This window comes from Monodelphis domestica, chromosome 5 (assembly GCF_027887165.1).
Source record: "Monodelphis domestica isolate mMonDom1 chromosome 5, mMonDom1.pri, whole genome shotgun sequence".
Lineage (NCBI taxonomy): Eukaryota > Metazoa > Chordata > Mammalia > Didelphimorphia > Didelphidae > Monodelphis > Monodelphis domestica.
In genome coordinates this window covers 84,793,615-84,815,619 of record NC_077231.1, presented here as the reverse complement: position 1 = coordinate 84,815,619, position 22,005 = coordinate 84,793,615, and the positions used below count along the sequence as shown (strand labels likewise).

General features: G+C 37.7%; 1 protein-coding gene across 4 annotated transcripts in view; it reads right to left on the bottom strand.

Moving 5' to 3' along the window:
- Window positions 1–20,832, bottom strand: part of ACTR6 (actin related protein 6) — a 39,843-nt gene extending 19,011 nt beyond the window's left edge. The window contains exons 1-10 of one of the 4 annotated variants that reach the window (XR_008912127.1): window positions 20,611–20,784; window positions 17,822–17,939; window positions 14,621–14,689; window positions 12,668–12,791; window positions 9,591–9,726; window positions 9,267–9,323; window positions 7,053–7,151; window positions 6,886–6,964; window positions 3,316–3,487; window positions 1,486–1,624 (exon numbers count right to left, since the gene is read on the bottom strand). Coding sequence is in view for 3 of the 4 variants with exons in the window: in XM_001372191.5 (XP_001372228.1) it covers window positions 1,486–1,624; window positions 3,316–3,487; window positions 6,886–6,964; window positions 7,053–7,151; window positions 9,267–9,323; window positions 9,591–9,726; window positions 12,668–12,791; window positions 14,621–14,689; window positions 17,822–17,939; window positions 20,611–20,678 (1,061 nt within the window). In the remaining variant the exon portion in view is untranslated. Of the gene's footprint in view, window positions 1–1,485; window positions 1,625–3,315; window positions 3,488–6,885; window positions 6,965–7,052; window positions 7,152–9,266; window positions 9,324–9,590; window positions 9,727–12,667; window positions 12,792–14,620; window positions 14,690–17,821; window positions 17,940–20,182; window positions 20,445–20,610 lie in introns of those variants that run through there. The other 3 variants (XM_001372191.5, XM_007503270.3, XM_007503272.3) reach the window with 3 other exon arrangements.
- Between the last annotated feature and the right edge of the window lie 1,173 nt (window positions 20,833–22,005).

Below are 22,005 nucleotides of genomic sequence, written 5' to 3'. Positions count from 1 at the left end.
ATTTTACTTGTCAGATCTATGGATAAGGGGAAAATGAATGACAAAAAGACAGAAATCATTATGAGATATAAAATGGATAATTTTGATTACATTAAATTAAAACATTTACACAAACAAAATTAATGTAGCCTATATTAGAAGGAAAACAGGAAATGGGGGGGATGATTTTATTGAAGAATTGCTGGAATCTGAATGCAGATCAAAACATAACTTTTTTACTTCATTTTTCTTTTCTTTTTGTGTTGTCTTTTGCAACATGGATAATGTGTTTTTATATTAATAGAGAAAAAACCCAATGAGCTATAATCAAGACTACATCTATAAACCTTAAAATTTCTTAGACTTATAAATGTTGGAAATTTCACCATTGGGAAAGTTCATACTTGAAAAATTTCCTACTGATAGTCTATTGGAATGTGAACCCCCTTTTGGCATGGGAGGGTCCTTCTCCTCCCTACTTAAGATTACTTTAGGACAGAAACCTTTTGCTGAACAATGGAAAGGGCTTTGACCTATGCTTAAGCATAGAACAGGAAGTTCTTTGAGTCATGATTGATTTTAGAATTGATACAATAGAGATACTTGGAATGACAGAACCAGGTCTTGGAAAATACAATTTCTACCCTACTTAGAGTAACAGGATTTAGGAAGGGCTGCAGCAAAGGATCAAGATTTAATTATTTGAGAATATGACCTTCAACAGACATGTGCAAAGCCACAGACCTCTGGGCGGTCCTGGGTTAAGCTAGAGCCACCATTGGCACAGGGAAGACATGGACAGTGATTGGTAGATGTGAGAACTGAGGGGAGGGAACTTGGATGGTTTCCTTAAAGATAGCAGGGTCTGAAGACTGGGGGGGGGTGGTTGGAGAGTTTTTGCTCTGAGAGGTTGTGCTCTGAGAAGCTTGCTCTGAAGGAAGCTGAAGGTGGGGGCCCCTGAGACTGTTTCTCCATTTTGGTCACGTGAGTGATAGGGACTGATCTCTTTTCTTTGCCTCAGCTATCTAAGGGCTTGGGCCTTTTGGCCCAGCCTAAACAGAGGGGGTATTTAAGCCCTATTCCCTTCTCTCCCCTTTCTCTCTCCCTCTCTCTCTCTATCTCTAATACCTTTCTTCATCCTGTTTGTAATTAAACTCCATAAAAGGTTGACTGCTGACTTGAGTTTTCATTAAGGAATTACATAGCTGAATTCCTTGGCAACCTTAAATTAATATATATCAGTCTTTTAAAGTGATTTCCTTGTCACACATCTTAAAAATAGACGGTAAAATGTACACAATATCCAATGTGGTATGGTTACATGAAAAACAATCAATATATGTCAAAAAAAAAGAAAAAAGAAATACTGTTAAGAGGCTGTGGCTGATTTCTGAAAAGTACAAAGTAATATGAACATGTTCCCTAAATCACTAAGATCAATTGAAAAAAATTCAACTCCTTGTCTTACTCCCATGTTTTGTTTCTATATCACAAACTCACACTTACTTTTCAGGAAGCACAACAGAAACTTCGTAATCTGTTGGAGTAAGACACCGAACCTCTGAGTAAACTCGATCCCTGAATCCTGGAAAGAGGGTGTTTCCTCCAGTCAAAACAATATTCTTGAAGAAATGGGGCTGCATTTCTTGTGAAGAAAAAGACATAAGGCATTAATAAACCTGAAAGAGTACATTTCTAAATTATCTCTAATCCAAGGACTCCCTGGTCATACTGTTTGGATTCTGCTAAATGACAGGAAATGAAAGTTAAAGCTGACCCCATGTATATTACCTTTTTGGAGGGGAGGAGGAAATTGCATTAGTTTAACCATATTTGTAGATGTTAGTAGTAGGCAGTATTTTTTAATGATAATAGCTCTAAAAGTAATAATCCATTCCTTCTCCTTAATTGTCTTATATACTATATCTTTAAATAATTATAACATTTAGTTAATGCTTTGCTTGAAGCCCAAACTTTATTTGTATATCAAGCTAAAAACCTTCACTAGGGCAATACTCAAGATTAATACACTCATAAGTACCCCACTAAAACAAAACTGCTTAGAGTCTAGGGTCCAACATTTGTTTGATGAAAGCATTACCACAGAGTTGGAGAGAATAAAAGTAACTGGAGATATCCCAGGGGAAGTCAGGTGAAGCAGAATAAACACAGGACAGAGATGGAAACTGTGGCAAAAGCACCATTGTGCTTTTGCCAGGGACCTCTCACCAAATTAAGGCCCAAAAGAGCTAACTTCAGTGTTCAGTCACATGAAAAAATCTTTTCTTTCCATCAAATGTATACTGTGTCAGGCAAATTTTCCTACAATTTTTAAGCGACTCATTAGGAGCAGGAAAAATCAGAATCAACATTAATACTAGTAGGCCTCCTGAGACTTATTCAGTAAAATCTTAGTTGAGTGTATTAAGAACCCAGGAGATACCTAGAGAGTATTAATACATCAAAACTGATTATAATTAGCCTATAGGTTTATAAATCGAAAGAGGCTGAAAACCACTCTACCCATTTTCTTTTTTTTTTAATTTTATAATATTTTATTTGATCATTTCCATGCATTATTCACTAAAGACAAAGATCATTTTCTTTTCCTTCCCCCCACCCCCCGTAGCCGACGCGTGATTCCACTGGGTATCACATGTGTTCTTGATTCGAACCCATTGCCATGTTGTTAATATTTGCATTAGAGTGTTTGTTTAGAGTCTCTCCTCTGTCTTGTCCCCTCAACCGCTGTAGTCAGGCAGTTGCTGAAAACCACTCTACCCATTTTCAATAGAAAAACATTCAAATCATGGCTTATAAATATTTCACCTAATTTGAACTACCTTTAAATTAAAAAAATAAAACAATAATAAATTAGGATACATCTACAATCTTGTGATAGTTTGAAGCTACTAGCTCTCTCACTAGCTTATTGTTGGAAAAGCACTGAGTAAGCATATAAGCATTACAAATGCTAACTCACACATAATTGTGAGTTATTAACTGAAATACTACTCTTAAGTTTAAATCAACCATAATAGCTCCTTATACAAAAACATTGTATCAAAGGACTATCAAAGGTAGAGGGAAAAACTGTCAAAGAATATTATGGAACCTTGGAAGTCTTTATAGTTAGAATATATTTTCTTCAGTTAGAATTATATAAGTTAAAGTTTGGACAAGATAAACCTCTTCCAGTCTTAAAGAACATGTGATTATGCCATTACTATTCAATAGTTTTTTTTCTGTGAATCAAGGGTACATAAAGAAAGTACAGATGCTCTTACTTTCAACAGATAGCTACAGATCAGAATATTAGTGTAACTACAACTGTACCTTCAGGGAGATTCTGAATAGAATAGACAATAGCTTCTGGGATTCCCATTTCTTGAATGCCTATATCAGAAGGATTAAAGAGTATTTCTGGAACAGCAAATCTCTCATTTGCCAAACGAAGAATTTGTTCCCCAGACTTATACTTTCCACTTAATACCATCTCTTCCCTTGGCTAAAAAAAAAAAAATCAAATTAAAATTAATTAAAATAAGTGAGATTATATTACCAAATTCATGTGATTGCTATTAACATAAAAAACAATGGAAGTATAATCTATCTCTATATGCCTATAAAAATAACTAGTTCCTGAAAGAAAAGTTCAGTTTAGTCTATAGATGCTATGAAGGGAACTTACTAAGCCAGCATCAACTTGGGTTTTATTCTCTATTATGAATAAAATTTCTAAGAGACAAATTATACTTTCAAACTTCAATGTAACTATGATCTCACCAAACTGGGTACTCCCACTAGAAGTGAAGACCACGGGCCTATCCATGTGGTATGACTAGTCCATGGTCATCCATAGAAATTCTGGGAGACTTTCAATACATCTCTCTGCCTTGCATGGATGCCAGTAGAAAACACTCAAAATCTTCATCATTGACCTCTTTCTCTGGCTACATGGCTGATCATTGTTATTTTCTTTTGTCCCTGGTCCAAATTTCTCTGACATCTCTAATATATAGTTCCTCATTTGTAACGTGTTATTTACACTTACTACATAACTTCTCCAGTGTCCTATAGGGAATCCAAGGCTTCAACTCTTTACATATTATAAGGTTTCCCAATTGAAAGTCATATAACACCACCAAAAAAATACTAGTGACAAAAAGATAGGTCCACTCCTCCACCTATATAAATTTTCATAAGAGTCATCTCTACATGAATTGAGGACATTTTGAAAAGGGGAATTCAAGAGAACAAAAAGGTGTGTTCCTCAAGCAATATGGACCACATATTTATCATTTCACAAGTGAGTAAAAAGATGAAAAAAATGTAAAACTGCATTTATTTGTTGATTACTAAAAAGAATTAGTGTTGGTGGAACAAAAACTGCCCTATAGAACAAGGTCTCTCATTCACACCTTAAGAGCATTTGGAAACATTACTGAGTTGTAAGAGATGATGAATGTAATAACTACAGAAAAGCATGGAAAGATCTACAATGAGTGACAAAGATTAAGTAAGCAAAGACAACAAAGTACAGTGACTACAGCAATGCAAATGGAAAGAACAATTACAAAAGAAGAGACCTGGAATGGTACAAAATTATGAAGATTACTCATGGTACCAAAGAAGAGAAATGAAAAGACACTCCAGCCCACCCCTTTGTGGAAGTCTAAGGTCTGCAGGTGTGGAACCTTGTATATATTTTCAGATTTCTTTCAATGTATTGATCAGTTGTTTTTTTTTTCCCTTTCCCCCTTTTTCCTTAAAAAAAATACTCTTGTAATATAAGATAGTTTTGCAAAGGGAGAGCAAGATTTAAGAAAGGAAATATAAGCAATGTTAAAAATAAAAAGATTAAAAAACATTGGGAAAAAAAAGAAGAAAATGGGGGCAGAGTCAGGATGGTAGATTAGAGGCAACAACCCAGCTGAACTCTCTCAACATTCTCCTCCAATCAACTTTAAAATAACACTTCAAAACAAAATTTAAAGTGGCAAAGCCAACAAAAAGTCATGAGACATTTTTCTGGCATAAGAAAACTTAGGAGGCCTTGTAGGATATGTGAATGTAGTATAAATTGTACTCACTTATTCAGTTTGAAAATCAGATTGATGCCAGCCCTGCCTCTGACTGCCACATATGTGTTTACATGGCATTCTGGCAGAGGGCTACTAAACATAAAAAGTCCTGACTTCTGGAAGGTCCATGGGGGCCTATCTAGATTCCAGAACTGGGGACTTGGACTTGAATTAAGCCTCTCCAATCAGAGAAGCCCAGGAATAGTGAAAATGGTATATATAAGCAGATGAAGAAGAAGCTGTCAGGCTCTTTGGCTCAGCTCTGACTCTCCCTACTCTCCAGCTTTTACAGCTTGGCCTTATCTTTGTGGGCGATCTAGACCTGCCCTTGCTTGGGCTGCTAATTAGACACAAATCCAACAAGAATTACTATTAAAATTAAAGAAAGAGTTAAGAGTGGCAGAGGAAAAACTGTGAAATGACTGATACAAGAAAATTTTATGAAAAGAGAAATAACAGTTTGGTAAAGAAGGCAAAAAAAAGTACTGATGAAAATAACATCTTAAAAAACACAATTGGTCTAATGGTGAAAGAGGCATAAAAATTCACCAAAGAAAAGAACTTCCTAAAAATCAGGATAGGAGGGGAAGTTGGGTGGTACAGTGGACAGAGTACTAGATTTGGAGTTGGGAGGACACGGGTTCAAATCTAGTCTCAGAAGTTTCCTAGCTGTGCAATCCTGGGCAAGTCATATAACACCACCAAAAGAATACCTTACCACTCTTCTGCCCTAGAATTGATAGAACAGAAGGTAAGAGATTTTTTTTAAAATGAAGAGGTAAAAAAAAGAAGATAGTGGGAGAAGGAGGAAGAGAGAGAGAAAATGGGAAAGTTCTCACAGGAAAAAAAGCATGCAAGAAACAGCTTTTATAGTGGAAGAGAAAACAGTGGAGGAATAATGCCTGAACCTCAGAACATATTTTCTAGAGTTAAGATAAATAATATACTTTATTTTGTCAGCACACAGAAAAATCTAAAACCTTTCTAAAGGAAACAATAATATATGAAGTTTTTGCTTTCTAAAACAAAGCGAGATATGTTTTAATCGCATAAAAATAAGAGAATTTTGAAGAAAGATCTTGTTTTTAAAAAATGAATATAGGTCACAATCACAGCACAGTTCTCATCAATCCAATTCTGGTGGCCTCTATTAAGAAATGTAATCACTATAAAGTGTGCCACTGTTTTAGAAAGTAGTTGGCATGATTCATCATTTGAAACTTTTTAGGTCATCCAGGAGAATAAAGAGGAAACAAAGCTACAGAAGGTGATTAACAGCCCAAACCAGGAATCCTATCACCTGGGATCATGGAATCCATAAAGATTACATGAAGATTTTTGCTTTTACAAAAGCAAGAAAATATTTGTGAGAGTTGCTTTTAACTATATTAATTTTGAAGCTCCTAAAGAGAAAAGAAAAAGGTAAATTCTAAATTTTAACAATATCTTAACCAAAACTTCGTATATGAGAATATGTTGTTCCTTTCCCACATCTTAAACAAAATTATTATGTGGTTCAATTTTTTGTGCCTATATAAAAATTTCTTCTCTCTGACTCAAATTACACATTAATGAAAAATGAGTACATTTCAAAAAATGTCAGCTAAATACATATAAGATTATAATTTTAGGATTTTTCCTGATATATATAATATAGAAGTTCCCAAATACAATAAAACTTATAAACAGATTAAGATTAGCACACTAATATTCACTGGAAAAACTGATATTAAAAGATTACTCTTACTCCTTCTCTGAAATGTTCCCAAAGATATGAAGACCTTAATTCTTAACTCAGAAACTGTGACCTCCACAAAATTACCTTACAAAAGCCCTTTTTTATTGTGCTGAAATCAGGCAAAACATAGTCTACCATCACTGTATTTTCTTCTCCTTTCAACCTGAAAAAGAAGAGATTTTAAACAATTCAGCTTTGTTTTATGTGATCTGGAATTTACTTAACAATCATTAGTCTATCAAAATCCATACTTTGCAATATCCATGTCCTTATAAAAATCTTGAGATACATAGCATACATCTTCTTTTACTTGATTGATTACATGTGTTTCATCCATGACATGTAGCTGTCTGCATAGAAATAAGACAAAATATGACATTTAAAATCTGGGCCATAATAAGCATTTACTTTCATAAGTTTTGTGTTTAAGATTTAAAAAAAGATGCAATAGGTGGTTCAGTGGATAGCCAGATCTGCAGAGGGGAGGTCCTGAGTTCAAATGTGACCTCAAGATGCTGCCTAGCTGTGTGACCCTGAGCAAGTACCCCAATTGCCTAGCCCTTACCATTCTTCTGGCTTGGAACCAATACTTAGTATCGATTTTTTAAAAATACTTTATTTTTCCAAATATATGAAATAGCAATTTTCAGTGTTCATTTTCCAAAATTATAAGATCCAAATTATCTCCTTCCCTTCCTTCCCTCTCCCCTCTCAGAAATGGTAAGCAATTTGATCTGTTATATATGTATTATCAGGCAAAACATACTTCCATATTGGTCCCCGTAGGAGAATACTCACATAAAACCAAAACTCCAAAATAAAAACGCAAATAAAATAAAGTGAAACATTGTATGCTTTGATCTGTATTCTGACTCCAACACTTCTTTCTCTGGAGTTGGATAGCAATCTTTGTCCTGAGTCCTTTGGAAATGTCCTGGATCAGTGTACTGATGAGAATAGCTAAGTCTTTTACAATTGATCACTGTACAATATTGAAATTAGTGTGTACAATGTTCTCCTGGTTCTGGCTTAGTATTGATTCTAAGGCAGAAGAAAAAGGTTTAATTTTTTTAAAAAGGTTCAATACAAAGTCTGCAAAAAACTTTATAGATAGTATCTTGATAAAAAACAAGTACTGGGGTTCTAAAAGAACCAAATGGTATCTTGCCTTTTATATTATCTTTCATTTCTTAAAACATCTTCACCTCCATTCTTTATTTGATCCTCACAAAACCAGTGAAGCCAGGGGTTACCCCCAATTTACAATGAGGAAACTGAGGCATTTTTCATTTCAATTACTTACCTAAAGTCAACTTACAAAAACTGCAACTATCCCAAAACTCTGGAGACCAAGTTTTTCTACATGACAAAGTTTTCCATAGAGTTGAAGGTTTAACTTTTTGAGCACCAAAATAGCTTTCGTTTCATCATTTTGGACAGAAATCTAGATAGGATTATAGATTTCTCTACTTTATAAAGCAAGTATATTGAACATTATTTCTTTGTGTTGATAACTCAAGGTCAGCAATTTACCAGTGTTGATTAATACAAAACCCCATCCAAAGTTTAATGAAGTATGTAGTGCTATTTCCCTTACCCTAAATGGCTCTGAAATGCTAGGTTTAATGAAACTTGACTCTTCCTTTGCTGTAAGCTTTCTTTTTTTTTTTAAAGTTGCCTCTGTGCCTACCTAGAGCAAACCACCTATCCCTTCCTATTTTGACACTTCCTATCTGTTCTGCGTTAGGAAAAGAGAAAACCCTAACTATTAATATCTGGGGGGAAAAAAGTGGCTCTAAGGGCCTGAAGGACATCCCTGTAAGTGAATGGATTTCATATCATGTATTTCTTCTGCTCAGAAGTCTTTTTCTATACCCCTTAGTTCCATACTATGTTCTAGAAGTGCCAGATAGCTAGAATGCTGTTTTACAGAAATTATTCTACATTTACACCATTTACCTATGTTGTATTTCTATAATGTTTATGTTAGTCAATTTAGTAAAGAGTAATTAATTAATTGTTTCTCATTACATTATCATCTCAGGCTGCAAAGCTATCCTAAATATTAAAATGAGAAGGGCAAAATCAGAGTTTATAGGAAGTATTTTAGCTTTTGTAAAACAAATACTTAAACACATCCAAAGCTTTGTTATATATGATGTTGGTGTATTTGAGAACTGCCTCCATTAGAGGAGGTTTGTAGTTCATAATTTGTCTCCTCAAAAATCAAAGCTTGAGGGGCAGCTGGGTAGCTCAGTGGATTGAGAGCCAGGCCTAGAGACGGGAGGTCCTAGGTTCAAATGTGGCCTCAGACACTTCCCAGCTATGTGACCCTTGGCAAGTCACTTGACCCCCATTACCTAGCCTTTACCATTCTTCTGCGTTCGAGCCAATACACAGTATTGACTCCAAGATGGAAGGTGAGGGTTTTAAAAAAAAAAGAATCAAAGCATAAAAAGTATTACCTGTAAGAAATTATCTCCTTTAGATGATTGGTTAGAAGCTTTCCTCCAACATTAATCCTGAAAGGGAATAATCAACTTTACTTTAGCAACTGTCTTTATTTCAACATTATAATTCTTTTACTTTTAAAAAATTGCTAATTTTTATTATTGTTTTCATTCCAGAATTTTTCCTTTCTTCCTCCCTACCCTAATAACATTCCTTGTAGCAAGTATTTTTAAAGGGAGGGGGAGTTCTAACAAGCAAAATTAACCAAGACATACATTGATTGAGTCTGACAATATTTTTCAATTCCGTAATTTATTTTAAAAAAAAATGCAGCTTACCGAATTATTGCTTCTTTTTTCTTTTTACTTCTGCAATATGGTACTATGTGTGTAAAGGAATAACCACTGTCCACAATGATACAGCATAATTCAGATGGATTATCTCGAAAGTAGCGATGTGCACTTAGGCCACCAGCTACAATAAAACAGTAACATATTGAGCAACCTTCTACAGTATATTGCTTTTAATATGATGGGGAAAGGAAAGCAAATAAACTAAGTATAAATAATACATCTTTTCTTCCAGTTGCAACATAAGAGCATTGATATTTACTTCTGAAAAACCTCAAGATGTAAGAAATACAAATTTGAAAGAGAGTATCACTGACCAGTAGAGAAGATCTCAACAAAGTCTTCCTGTAGTTTTTTAACCACTTTATGGATTACCTAGACTGTACAGATGATAGAAATATAAGGCAAATAACTTGTAAAATCAAAGTGAACTTTCTCCTCTCAGCAAATATAGGGCTAGTTCATTGTCCATGTGGAATATTTGTCCAAGAGTGAGGTAGGGATGGATCAACCTTACAAAATGTCCATTCAAATGCAGATCCCAATCTGAACAATAAGCATTCTTTACCATTTGCTTTTTCCTTTGTCGACTGTTAGGCCACAATCTTTTGATGGCTGATAGATCTCATTTCAGGGCTCTGCAATGTTCCAGGGCTTCATATAATTAGTACAATATGCAAAGGCTTGTGGAGGACTTCACCACTGACAGGGATCCTCTCATTCATTTAGACTTTGCCCCAATGAACTAGGCCTGTTACTTGAACATCAGCAGCACAGATGGCTAAGTTGCCTTTGAGAAATGGTGCAGTGCTTTTAATGATGCCAAAGGCCCATCTTTGAACAATTATATACTTCTTGTGATACTGTAAGGCATGAATCACAGAATACTAGAATCTCTACCCAAAGGACAATGGAGAAACACATGATGGATGTAAGTGAGATGCAACAAGTTACCAGCAAAAAACATACAAGAAAAGACACATAAACAAGATTAAAATTAATATCCAATAACTCCAACTATTATATTATATAATATTTATTAGTAATCACTTGAAGTAAAAGAAACAAAAGGACTAAAGGAAAAACCTGAGTAAAGCAAGCTTTCCCAGCCATGTTCATGGGAAAAGAGAGAGGGCAAAGCTACACAAAACTTATATCCTCTCTACGTTAGCACATAACTTGAGAAAGAACATGGGAAGCTGGGATTTAGAGTCCTGGGGAGCAAAATTCTATCCACACAATGTTATCAGAGATGAAAGATGTAAGATTTAAGATGTAAGATGTAAGATGTGTGACCAAAAGATAATGTGGGCTGTTCATGTGAGAGCAAGGGATAGCCCACATGCTCCACTCCAGGTATTCTGCAGCAAGTTTATGGGAAAAATATGGACAAGATAAGAGGGCATGAATGCATCAATATCTGCACTGGTGGAGAGAGTGCCCACATCACAGAGCTCATAGATCCATCAAAGTGCTGAAGAAGCTAACATGGCTTTTCTTCAATTTGGTTAACCTGAGGTTGTTTCCCTTTTCATCTATAAAAGGCAGTGCTCTTTTCTCACAAGATGTGGGGGAATGCTACATTGCGTCCAATTGTCTAATAAAATAATTCTAACTTTAATCAATTTGCTTTTAAATATCATTTAAAGATTATCTTTCACATCTACTCTCTGTTAATTAATATTTAAAGTTTAAAAATACACAAAGATTATGAATATCCTGTAAATAGGGGGAGGAGAGAAAGAGGGAAAAAGAAATACAGAGAGGCTAGAGAGAAGATGGAGGGGAGGGAGATAAGAGTTTTGGGGGAAAGGGGGTGACAGAGAGAGAAATGGAGGAGGGAAAGAAAACAAAAACATTCAGAGGGAGGTAATGGAAGAGAGAAGTAGGAATAGTATATGAAAGGTCCAAGCAAGTAGTTTTAGGGTAGATATAAGAAAAATCTTCCTAACAACCACAACCTTTGCACAGGTGGAAAGGCCTGTATCAGAGGTAGTAGCTCCCTACCTATCCCAAATCTGGTGACATCCCAGCAGAGAACCACTTCCTGAAAGTGCTGTAGAGCCCGTGCAGCTACAATACAGCCTTGAAAGTTTCAGACACTTCCAGCCTGGGCCCAAATCCTAGCTGTGTAGGTCAAGCCTAGAGGGAGTATGGCTGAATACAAAAAGCCCTGACTCTGATCAGATGGTGCTCCTGTCACTCTATGTAACCTCACTGTGTAGGCCTCACTTTTTCCATCTGTCAAGTGAAGGCTGCACCTGATAGCAGCCAAGGGTCCCCCAGCTTTAGATGCATGAATCCAAAACCTGCCAGGGAGACCCAGTAGAAAGCTCCTAAGTATGCTGAGTTTCAGTCTTCATCTTCAGAATGGCCTTAGACTAAGGGGTCCTCCAAGAGGTTCCTTCCAGCACTGAAATTCAGTGAAGCTAAGATTCTACTTTGAGAAAGTCATTCTCCTAATACATAACCACTGTGCACCTCCTCCACCACTAAAGATGATGCTAATAACAATAATGATGAGGATGGGAATGATACACAGGGTTTTTCTCATAGCCTCTTATCATTATCCCCACTTTGCAGAAGATGCTCCAAAAGATTTGGTAATTCTCAAGCCACCCAGTCTATCAGAGCTAAGATCTCTGACTTGAGATCTAATCTATGCTAGGGATTGGAGGAACAAAATGTTTAAGATACAGCCTCCTGTACGACCCAGGTTGAATCATTTCACTCTATCGACCTAGCTTTTGCCTTTATGTTTTAAGAGCTGTTACTAAGGCAGAAAAGGTAAAATAAAACAAAAAATAAAGACAGTGTGTCCTCAGGCAGCTTACACTCTAATGCAAAGAGATTATATCTGCATAGGAACTCAGATATTTAGTAAAATTAGAAGAACCTAGATGAACTTTCTGCTCTCTTCTAGCTCTAAAATGCCATAATTCTAATTCTTTCAAATAAGAAGAACCATCTCCATCCTCTAATATTTTAATATTTGAAATCTACGTTCACCACACCCATGACCACTGCCATTCAACTAAATTACACCCCCCCCCAAATCAACTCACCATTGACTCTAAGCACAGCTTGAAATTGATATTCCTCGAACAAGATTTCATTCATTGACTCCTGAATTGAAGTGAAGTTAAAATAAGGTTCTGTAATTATTATATTTGTATCTACAAAATCCACCTGTAAGAACACAAAAGATAGAATAGCATTATGATATCAAGAAGAAGAGTGACAAGTTGATATGCCAAAGTATAGAACTACTAGAGAAATCACATGAACCTTTTTTTGAAGAAAAAAAATATTTAGGAATGAGCTCCGAGATGGGCTGGGCTTAACATGAAAACATTCTCTCAGTCAATTTCCTCGAAATTCTTAGAACCAGGAACTAAAGAAGCATCCAGAAGTTCCTCATATACCAAAGGAAACGAGGAAATGAATGTAATGTCAAGGGATGAGAAGCTGGACAGATGGGCAATCTAGCTTCACTGAATCATCAGGAAGATCCACAAGGAAAACAGGAGGTAGCAGGAGGTCAGGCATGTATGACTACCCCTTTTTCCCCCCAAGCAACCTCCTCCTCTCGGACCTTCATGGAGAATGCCTAGGACTCTGAGCCCCAGAGCCCTGGAGAAGAGTTAGGCTACCAGCTCAGCACCCACAGCCATCATCTTGACCCCTGTGAAGATGCTACCTAGGGACTGCTCACAACTACTTGGGACCCAGGAAAGAAAGCTCTGGTCACCCAACTCCTAAACACTGTCACTCATTTTGTAATGAACATTCCATTGTACCCTGAGAACCACAGGACCTTTTCATCTGACTTACAGCTGAAACTTTCTGAATGTACTGTCTCCTCTGTGTGAACATTAGCTCTTTGAGAGCACAGATTATCTTAGTTTTCTACTTCTACCCTCAGCTCTTGGCACAGTGCCTGGCACAATGTGTCTCCTTAATAAAAAATTTATTCATTCATTTATGTGATGAGTACTTCACTATGCCAGCATAAGTAAGATGAAGTGACCTTTTAATCTTAAAATCCTATACCTTAAATATGATATAATCACAATACTAAAACCTGGCAAATTCTAATTCTGAATTTTATAAAGTCTCCATATGTAGTCACTTTCCTTTTCAGTCTGGAAACAGAAATCTTAATTACTTTACATTGGTACAGCTGACAATCTAATAGCTATTGTGTCAGGAAGGCATGAGTTCAAGCCTTGTCTTAGACATACACTGGCTATATGGCCATAGATAAGTCATTTAACCTCTCAGTGATAATAACTTAAGTATATACCTGTAAAATTTAACTTAATATCCAATAACTCCAAGTATTACATTTTATAAAGTTTATTAATACTCACTTGAAGCAGAAGAAAAACAAGAACAAAAGTAAAAACCTGAGTAAAGTCACATAAGTTAAATTCTCCTGCCTGGTACTCACCCAACCACTCTAGAAGAGGTTTCCAGAAGAGGGCGGAGCTACACAAAACTTAATACATAACAAAGATACATAACTGGGGATGCTGGGAGAGAGAGTCCCTGAGGAGCAAAATTCTAATTACACATACCTGAGGAGGCAAGATACAAACCTAGGTATTCCTAACTCTGCGTACAGCACTCTACTCACTATTTCCAAGTTATCTCTTTAAGTTACACAGACACTGATGATCTTTCCTAACTATTAGAAGTGTCTACACTGAGATCATCTGTGGTTTCATCACAAATATAGACCTCTCTGTTCCTGTCCCATCTCCAACAGCAACATCGAAATGTACTTAGAAAAATAAAGCTTAGAATATGCTTACAAAGCATATGTAAATGTATTATGTCTAATAATGCATATTTATCATTCCAATATTATGTCAATTTCAACAATCATAAGTAGTAACTATATTAACATGTTCAAAGTGAAAATATTTACCATCTTGAAATCTTAAATGTAGAGCTGTTCTTCAATATTAATAAGCCTTGGAAACATATCTGAATGCAGAGTGTAATTTTTTTACCTGATACATTTCTTTCCCAAAAAGGTAATCCCAAACTTGTCTTTGAACATCCCAATTCACCAAATAGCCCTAAAAGAATTCAGAAATTCAAGAATAATCTTTAAAACATAAAATGGGAAAATTTTCCAAAAATGACAGTACAACTCAATAAAACATACATTTATTAAGAAAAAAAGTGCAGAATTCATGCAAAATGTTAAGGGGAAATGGTTTCTGCTCTTATTGGTTTTATAATGACTAAAGGAGAATATACACTAGGAAGCACAGTAGGGCCCCCTTATCCAAGGTTTCAGATAGAGGTAGCAGTCCATCAGGAATGAGGTCTGCCTCTGGCGCAGTCTCTTCTGGTTTCACTGTCACTTTTTTCAGTCTATTTTTTGTTTTTGTTTGTTTGTTTCGGTGGGAGGTACTGAAGTGAAAGGCAAAAACAGGGAAAGAGCACATATTTGTATGGGGTCAGCAAATGTTAGCTTATATCTGTGGCTTCGGCCATCAACATACATAAGGACCCTACTGTAACACAATTCTCTCATGAAAGAAATTCAGAAAAAAATGCTGTGAGAAATTGAAGAGAGTAAGGTCCTCTTTTAGGTGGAGGATAAGAGAAGTTTCATGGAGATGTGGCATTTGAGATATGCTTGAAAGGATGGGAAAGATTCAAATGGTGAAATGAAGGAGAGGCTTTGAAGCCTTCTTCAGTACCTGTAGCAAAGTTCCTCCAAGACTAAGAACAGAGACAGGAAAACCTCAGGGTACAAGGGAGACAACTGAAAACCAATTTGGCTACAACAAAGTATGCAAAAAAGACATAATGCTAGATATATGTAACAAAAGAATGGTACCACTCTGTAGAAGGAACAAATGCCAGGTAAAGAATGTTGTCTTTACTAAAGAAATGATAAGAAACTACTGAAAAGCTTTGAGTAGGAATCATTTAGCCCATCTACGTAAAAAAATTATGCCAACAATGACATGAAAGATGAACTAGAGGGAAGAAAGAATAAGCATGGAAAGACTTGATAAGCGGCCATTGTAAAAGTCCCTGTGATGAAGGCAGTAATGAAGGCCCTATACCAGGGCAAAAAGAGTGAGAATATAGAGAAGGGTCTAAAGCTAGAAACTGTCCAAACTGAATGAATGAGACTTGGCAAATGATTGGATATGGGATAGGAGGGAAAAAAAGATGAAAATTACCGCTGAGGTAGAGAGGAGCCACTGGAAGAAAAAGTGATGTCAGAAGGAAGAGCAGAAAAAATAAGAGAGAAAAATAAAAAGCTATTCTGAGCATACTGGACTGGAAATGTCAATAGATACCTGGGGGAAATGGCTTGACAGAAGCTGAAGGTGTAACACTCAGGAAAGTGGGCAGTTGAGGGGCCCCAGGCTAAATAATCACAGAAATTAAGGGCAGAGATGATGGAGTAACTGAAACTGTCAAGGAGAAAGCCTGAAAAGAAGCCACAAGGACCAAACTGTGTGGGAGTACACAGCAGGGAAGGGGGAATCTAGAGAGGAAAACAAACAGCATCTCCCAGTTGCCACTAAGATTTTCCTGGCTGGTCTACCTTCTCTCATTTCATGGGATTTCAACCTTCAGATATATCCTAGTTAGCTCAAAATGGACATAAACTAATAGAGTTATTTAAGAGACAAGAGCCACCAAATCTGTTCATTTTCTGATATTAGATACTTGTAATGAAAACAAGTACATATATTTCTACTTGGAAATCTGAACATATATCATAAGTGAACTGACCTGGTAACATTAACGTAACTGCCATTAAAAAAAAAATAAAACCCTTACCTTCTGTCTTAGAATCTAGATATGAAGTATTGGTACTTTAGTCTTGGAATCTAGATCTGTGTTTGCAAACCTATAGTGCACATGCCAGAGGGGGCACTCAGAGCCCCCTCTGTGGGCACATGTACTACTGTCCCAACACAGTTTGACAGATTTTGTTACTAGAAAGCCAGAGGGGCTCAGCAAAACTGCTTCCTTCCCCTTCTCTCTGCAGTTTGCAGTTTGAGCACTCAATCTCTAAAAGGTTCACCATCACTGATCTAGATACTAAATATGGTACAAAGTGACTTGTCCAGGATCACACAGTTAGGAAGTGCCTAAGGCCAGATTTGAACTCAGGTCTCCTATCTATCTCTAGGCCTGGCTCTGATCCACTGAGCCACCCAGCTGCCCCATTAAGCCAACTTTCAAAAAAACCTATTAATAGCTTGCCTTTAATTTAAATTTATCCATAATTATTCAAAGAGTTTAACCATCTATGCTGAGAAAACAACATGGATAAAAAATATACATTGATAAGATAATGCAATGCAGTTGGGCAGAGGGCCTAGTGATTTATAAAGGCAGACCTTAGATATACTTGGCACATGATGAACAATGACCTGTGCCCAGATTTGAGAAGAAATGAATCAACAGACTAGGCTGAATTTCAAAACTGAGCAGTGTTTTCAATGGTTCTAAGCTACTCTCTACCATAAAAGCTCATCTCCAAGTTGTTGTTGTTCTTCTGGGGCCCAAACCAGTGATTTTAATGGCTTAAGGAAATCCCTGAGAAGGAAAACTGCCTCCACCAAGGCAAATCAACAACTATTGTGCAGTTTTTAGAGAGGTGCTCAGGAAACAGGTTTGTGCCACCTGCCCAGAGACACAAAATTAATTCTTGTCAAAGGTGTGGCTTAAACCCAGGTAGTGCTGGCTCTCTGTCCCCTAAGCAGATTCTGCCTTTTATCTTAACCTATTACAGAGTTTTCAATTATGAAACATCATAGTTTCAGGAACATCAAATTTTCAAGTGGCAAAAAAAACTGAAGCTATCCATTACCTAAGATTAGTTGTACACAAATTAAGTGGTTCATAAACTTTTAAAAATATTTTGACAATTGTATTTTGATAGAAATGCTTTCTTTTGTAATTTTATGCCTTGTATTTTATGAATCTAAAAGCATGATCCTGAAAGATTCTGTAGCTTTGAGCATACTGTCAAAGAAGTCCAGGATATGAAAAAAGGTATAAAACTCCTGCTTTAAGCGCTCCTTACAAGATGTGGTAGAATTGGACAGGATGGAAGGACAAAGAAGGCTGAAATGTATTCCAATGAAGGGAGTTCCCACACTGAATGAAATTATTTCTCCATAGTGTATTATATCCACAGTGCTAGAAGTTATACATAATTTACTTACCTTCTGAAAAGGCAGGATATAAAAGAGTCCAGACGGGTCCTTTATTTCATCTATTTGGTTGGCTGTAAAGGTTTTCAGGCGAGCTGTTTTTGACCGGAACTGACAGTTTGGAATAACACTGTTGAAGAAAAAAAAGTAGAAACTGCTTGAGTTGTGAATGCCTAGAAAATATTTTTCTCCATGAAGTTTCTCCACTTCACTCCACAATGGAAACTTTTGATAATATTTTGTTTGAATTTTTGTTTTCGGTTCCCCCCCCCCCCCCAATTTTAACACCTGTAGTGGAAGAGCCAATAAAGACTTGCCTAACAAGTATGGCAACAATGGTAACAATGGGGTAGATTGGTAGGATGAGAAAAGATTATGAATGGCTAGACAGGCAAACCAGGACTTCATTCTGGAACCTCTTCAATGCATAAGATATCCATGTTTGAAGATTAATATGGAGGTAGCCTACATGATAGACTAGACAGTGCAGCCCAGATAAGTTAGCACAATGTCTGTTTGTAATCAATCACTTCTGACCAAAAGAGCTAGATGATGAGTATATGCTCTAGAAGTCTACTTTGGTATAATGTTCTAAAATTGTATAGCTTTTAGATGTCTTGAAAAATTGTGACAAGTATTACTGGGACAGAAACTGGAGGAAACCCACCTAAGGAAACAAGTCAATAATCCCAACATTTAAAGAAAAGAAGTAGAAATATCTTGAGTTGTGAAGGCTTGTAAATTTTCAGGAAAATATTTTTCTCCCTGAAAATTCCCCACTTTACCACCACAATAGAAAATTTTGATAATAAACATCTCATTTGCTCCAATCCAGCCATCTCTTTTCCAAAACGTTCCATGGTTGACACTTTTAGAATGAAGCTCAAATTTCAAAAAAAGAAGGTTCAAATCCTTTCACAATTTACCACACCAGCTTCATCCCTGACTTCTCCCTAGAGGCTTTGCTAACATCTCCTCTACCTGGAATGCTCTATTCTATCTCTGCCTATCCTCCTTGCCAATGTCTCACCTTCCAAAGACACCCCAAAATGCCAATTCTTTCACAAACAGCAAGCAGTAGGAGGTATTAACAAAGACTCAAAGGTGTGCAAAGTGCTCTATGTTTTTACATTTGATTATGAACACAACAGTGTGAGAAGGATACTACAGGTGCCATTATCCAAGACCTAGAAAGAACTTAATCTTGCTCAAGGTCACACAGGATAAGGGCTAGGTATAGGGCTGAAACCAAGGTCTCTACTCAAAGCTTTCCTGATTCTCCAAGTCAAAAGTAATTATTCTCTCCTCTACTTTCTCATGGCATTTTTGCATATAACATTTCTATAGTGCTTTATTACATATATTTGTGTCCCCACCTCAGGATTCTAAGTAGGTGATCAATAAAGATTTGCTAAAGTAAAATCCTAAATGTCTATAATGGAAATTTACAGGTAACGGTGCATGTGAGGAGCATTACCATTTTTAAATTTTAAACTGCCAAGATTAAAAAAACGCATTATAGCACCAAAACTTAGTATCTTTCAAACAGTACATACTTATTATACATGTACAACTTAAGAGGTATTGAAAGGCAATGAGGATATAAATACCAAAAATGAAGCAGTTTCTACTCAAAAGGGGAAAAGGCTTACATTCTAAGGGAATGAGGAAGGCAATAAGAACATTTTGCAACAGAATTTTGCATTCTTAAGGCTACTTGCCCTTTAATTTTTTAAAATGTTTTCTGATTTTAGTCATCTGTATTTACATAACAAAACAATAACAAAAAATTTTACAACCTTGTAGGAGAGTCAAATAATAACTTGCATCACGTACAATGCATAGGACAGGGAAGGGATCAGAACCCAGATCCTGTGGTCTCAGGATCTCTGCGTGCTGTAACGCAACTTTACAGATCGCTGCTCTCCAGGAGAGCAGAGAAAAGGTTCCATTTCGGTATTACTACCCCTGGACATCCTAGAAAGAGCACTAGAGACCCTGGGGATAAGAGGAGTCATTTATTTAGCGCTTACAGAATGTTGGGTGCCGTGTTAGTGAAGGGGATAAATGAAAGACAACTAAAACGCAGTCTCTTCCCCCAAAGACCTCACACCCACAACACAAAATCAATGAGGGTAATCTTGACAGGAGATCAAAAGAAAACAGCCCCGGCAAAGCCATCCTGCAGAAGGCAGAATGTGACCTGAGCCTCTAAGGCAGCAAGGGAAAGCAGAAGGAGGGAGGGCATTGCTAGCACTGGGGACAGTAAAAGCAAAGGGAAGGAGGCTGAAGACGAATCTCTCGGGGGTGCAACAAGAAAGAAGGCGTCCCTGGATCGTGGGAGTCAAGTGTGAAGAGCCTGGAGAAGCAAACCGGAGGCTCCTGGTGGTCAAGAAGGGCTTCGGCTTGGCCTCCATCAGTGGCCTCGACATGTTACTGGCATCTCAGAAATGAAGTCTCGAATGTAACCCGAACCGTTTGCTATCCCTAAGATCCAGGGCGACACTTGCCCTCTCTGGCCTCAGTTTCCTCCTTGAGGAGACTAGCTCGGAAATCACTTCCCACTGCCAGTTCCTCAGGGCAGAAGGCCCCCAGTACCCCGACCCCCACGTGCGTAGGCGGAACTTCCGGCTGCAAAACACAACAACCCCCCCACTTCCGGGCCTCCGGAGCAGCCACAAAATTAGCTCCGGAGTCTCCCCTCCCCTCCAGGCAGGGAGCCGGGTGAACACTGACGAGACTTCCCTAGGCGTCAGGAACACCTACCCTTCCTCACCCCTGGCCAAGAAGTGGCCGCTTACCTGACGCTGTTGTGGCTGTAACCGATTTTGGCGTTGTAGGCCCCGTTATCCAGCACCAGTGTCGCCATTATCCCTCCGCCCGCAGAGGAAACTACTGCGCAGGCGCCGTTTTGCCGGAGGCGGCCCTCTCCTTTTAGTCCTCCGGCCCTTAGCTACTCTATAGTTCAGCTTGGCGGAGACCACAGGAAAGGATCCACTACCCACAGCGCCGCGCTCGGCTTGGGGGTGCTCCTTTGCGGTGTTCCTCTATCTCGTGGTGAGAAGCTTCAGGCACTCTACGCCTGCGCAATGAGAAAGCATGAAATCTGGCGTTCCTGGGGGAAGACTATAGTGAGGGACTTTCTCTGCGCCTTTTATTGTGGGATCCGAGGTCCAGAAAAGAAAGGGACCTTCGAAACTATCTAGTCTCACCCAGTCTGAGGCCCACGGAGGGGACGGGACTATAGCCGCGGAGCTGGAAATGGCCATAAAAGTAACTGAATGAATGAACATTCCTTAAAACTAATCCTAAGTGCCAGGCACTGTGCCAAGTGTTGGGAATACTGATAGGAGCAAGAATAAAATACAGCATATACGTAAAAAAATTATTCAAGTGGAAGATAGGCGGCTCAGAGAACAAAGCAGGACACTTGGAATCCTGAGTTCAAATCCTAACCTATATTGTTTCCTAGTTGTGATCCTGGTCAAGTCACTTAACTTCTACCTCAGTTTGCCATAATAAAATGAGGATGATACTAGCGCCTACCTCACCGGGTTATTGTGAGGATTAAATAGAATAACATTGGTAGAGCTTTAACAACCTTAGAGGAAGACAACCCACAGATAAGGGCGGGAAAGGACGGTGGGCGGTGGAGTAGAAGGAAAAGTTGTCCGGTGTTAAGGAAAGCCCGGCTGGCATGGCACTTCATTCAGAGAATTCAGAAAATTTTTCAACATCAGCCCACCTAAGGTTAGCTGTTAGGACACAAAGATGCAAATGTGTAATACATTCATTGAAAAACGTTAATTCTGAGAAGTAGTACGTAGGTTTCGTGTAAATGAATGGTTTTAATAAATATATGTGTCTTGGAATTAATTGTAGGTAATAGAGACCGGAAAAGCTGGGTTCGGGTCTTGGGTCTGACAGATCTTACCTGAACTAGAATATCCGACAAGCCAATCTCTCAGGCATCTCTCCAAGACCTTAAGTTGCAGAAAATGCATATCTGACTTGAGAAAAGATATTTAAATTTCAATTTTCAAAATCTCATCGAGAGCTCTCCACATTCATGAAATTATAGGGCCAGTCAAAAAATAAAATTCTCAAGAAATAAAAGCAGTTTTCCTTACTAGGAGGTGTCTGTCCCAATGAATTCATAGACTGCGCCACCTTCTCCCTCCTCTGGGTTTCACTCC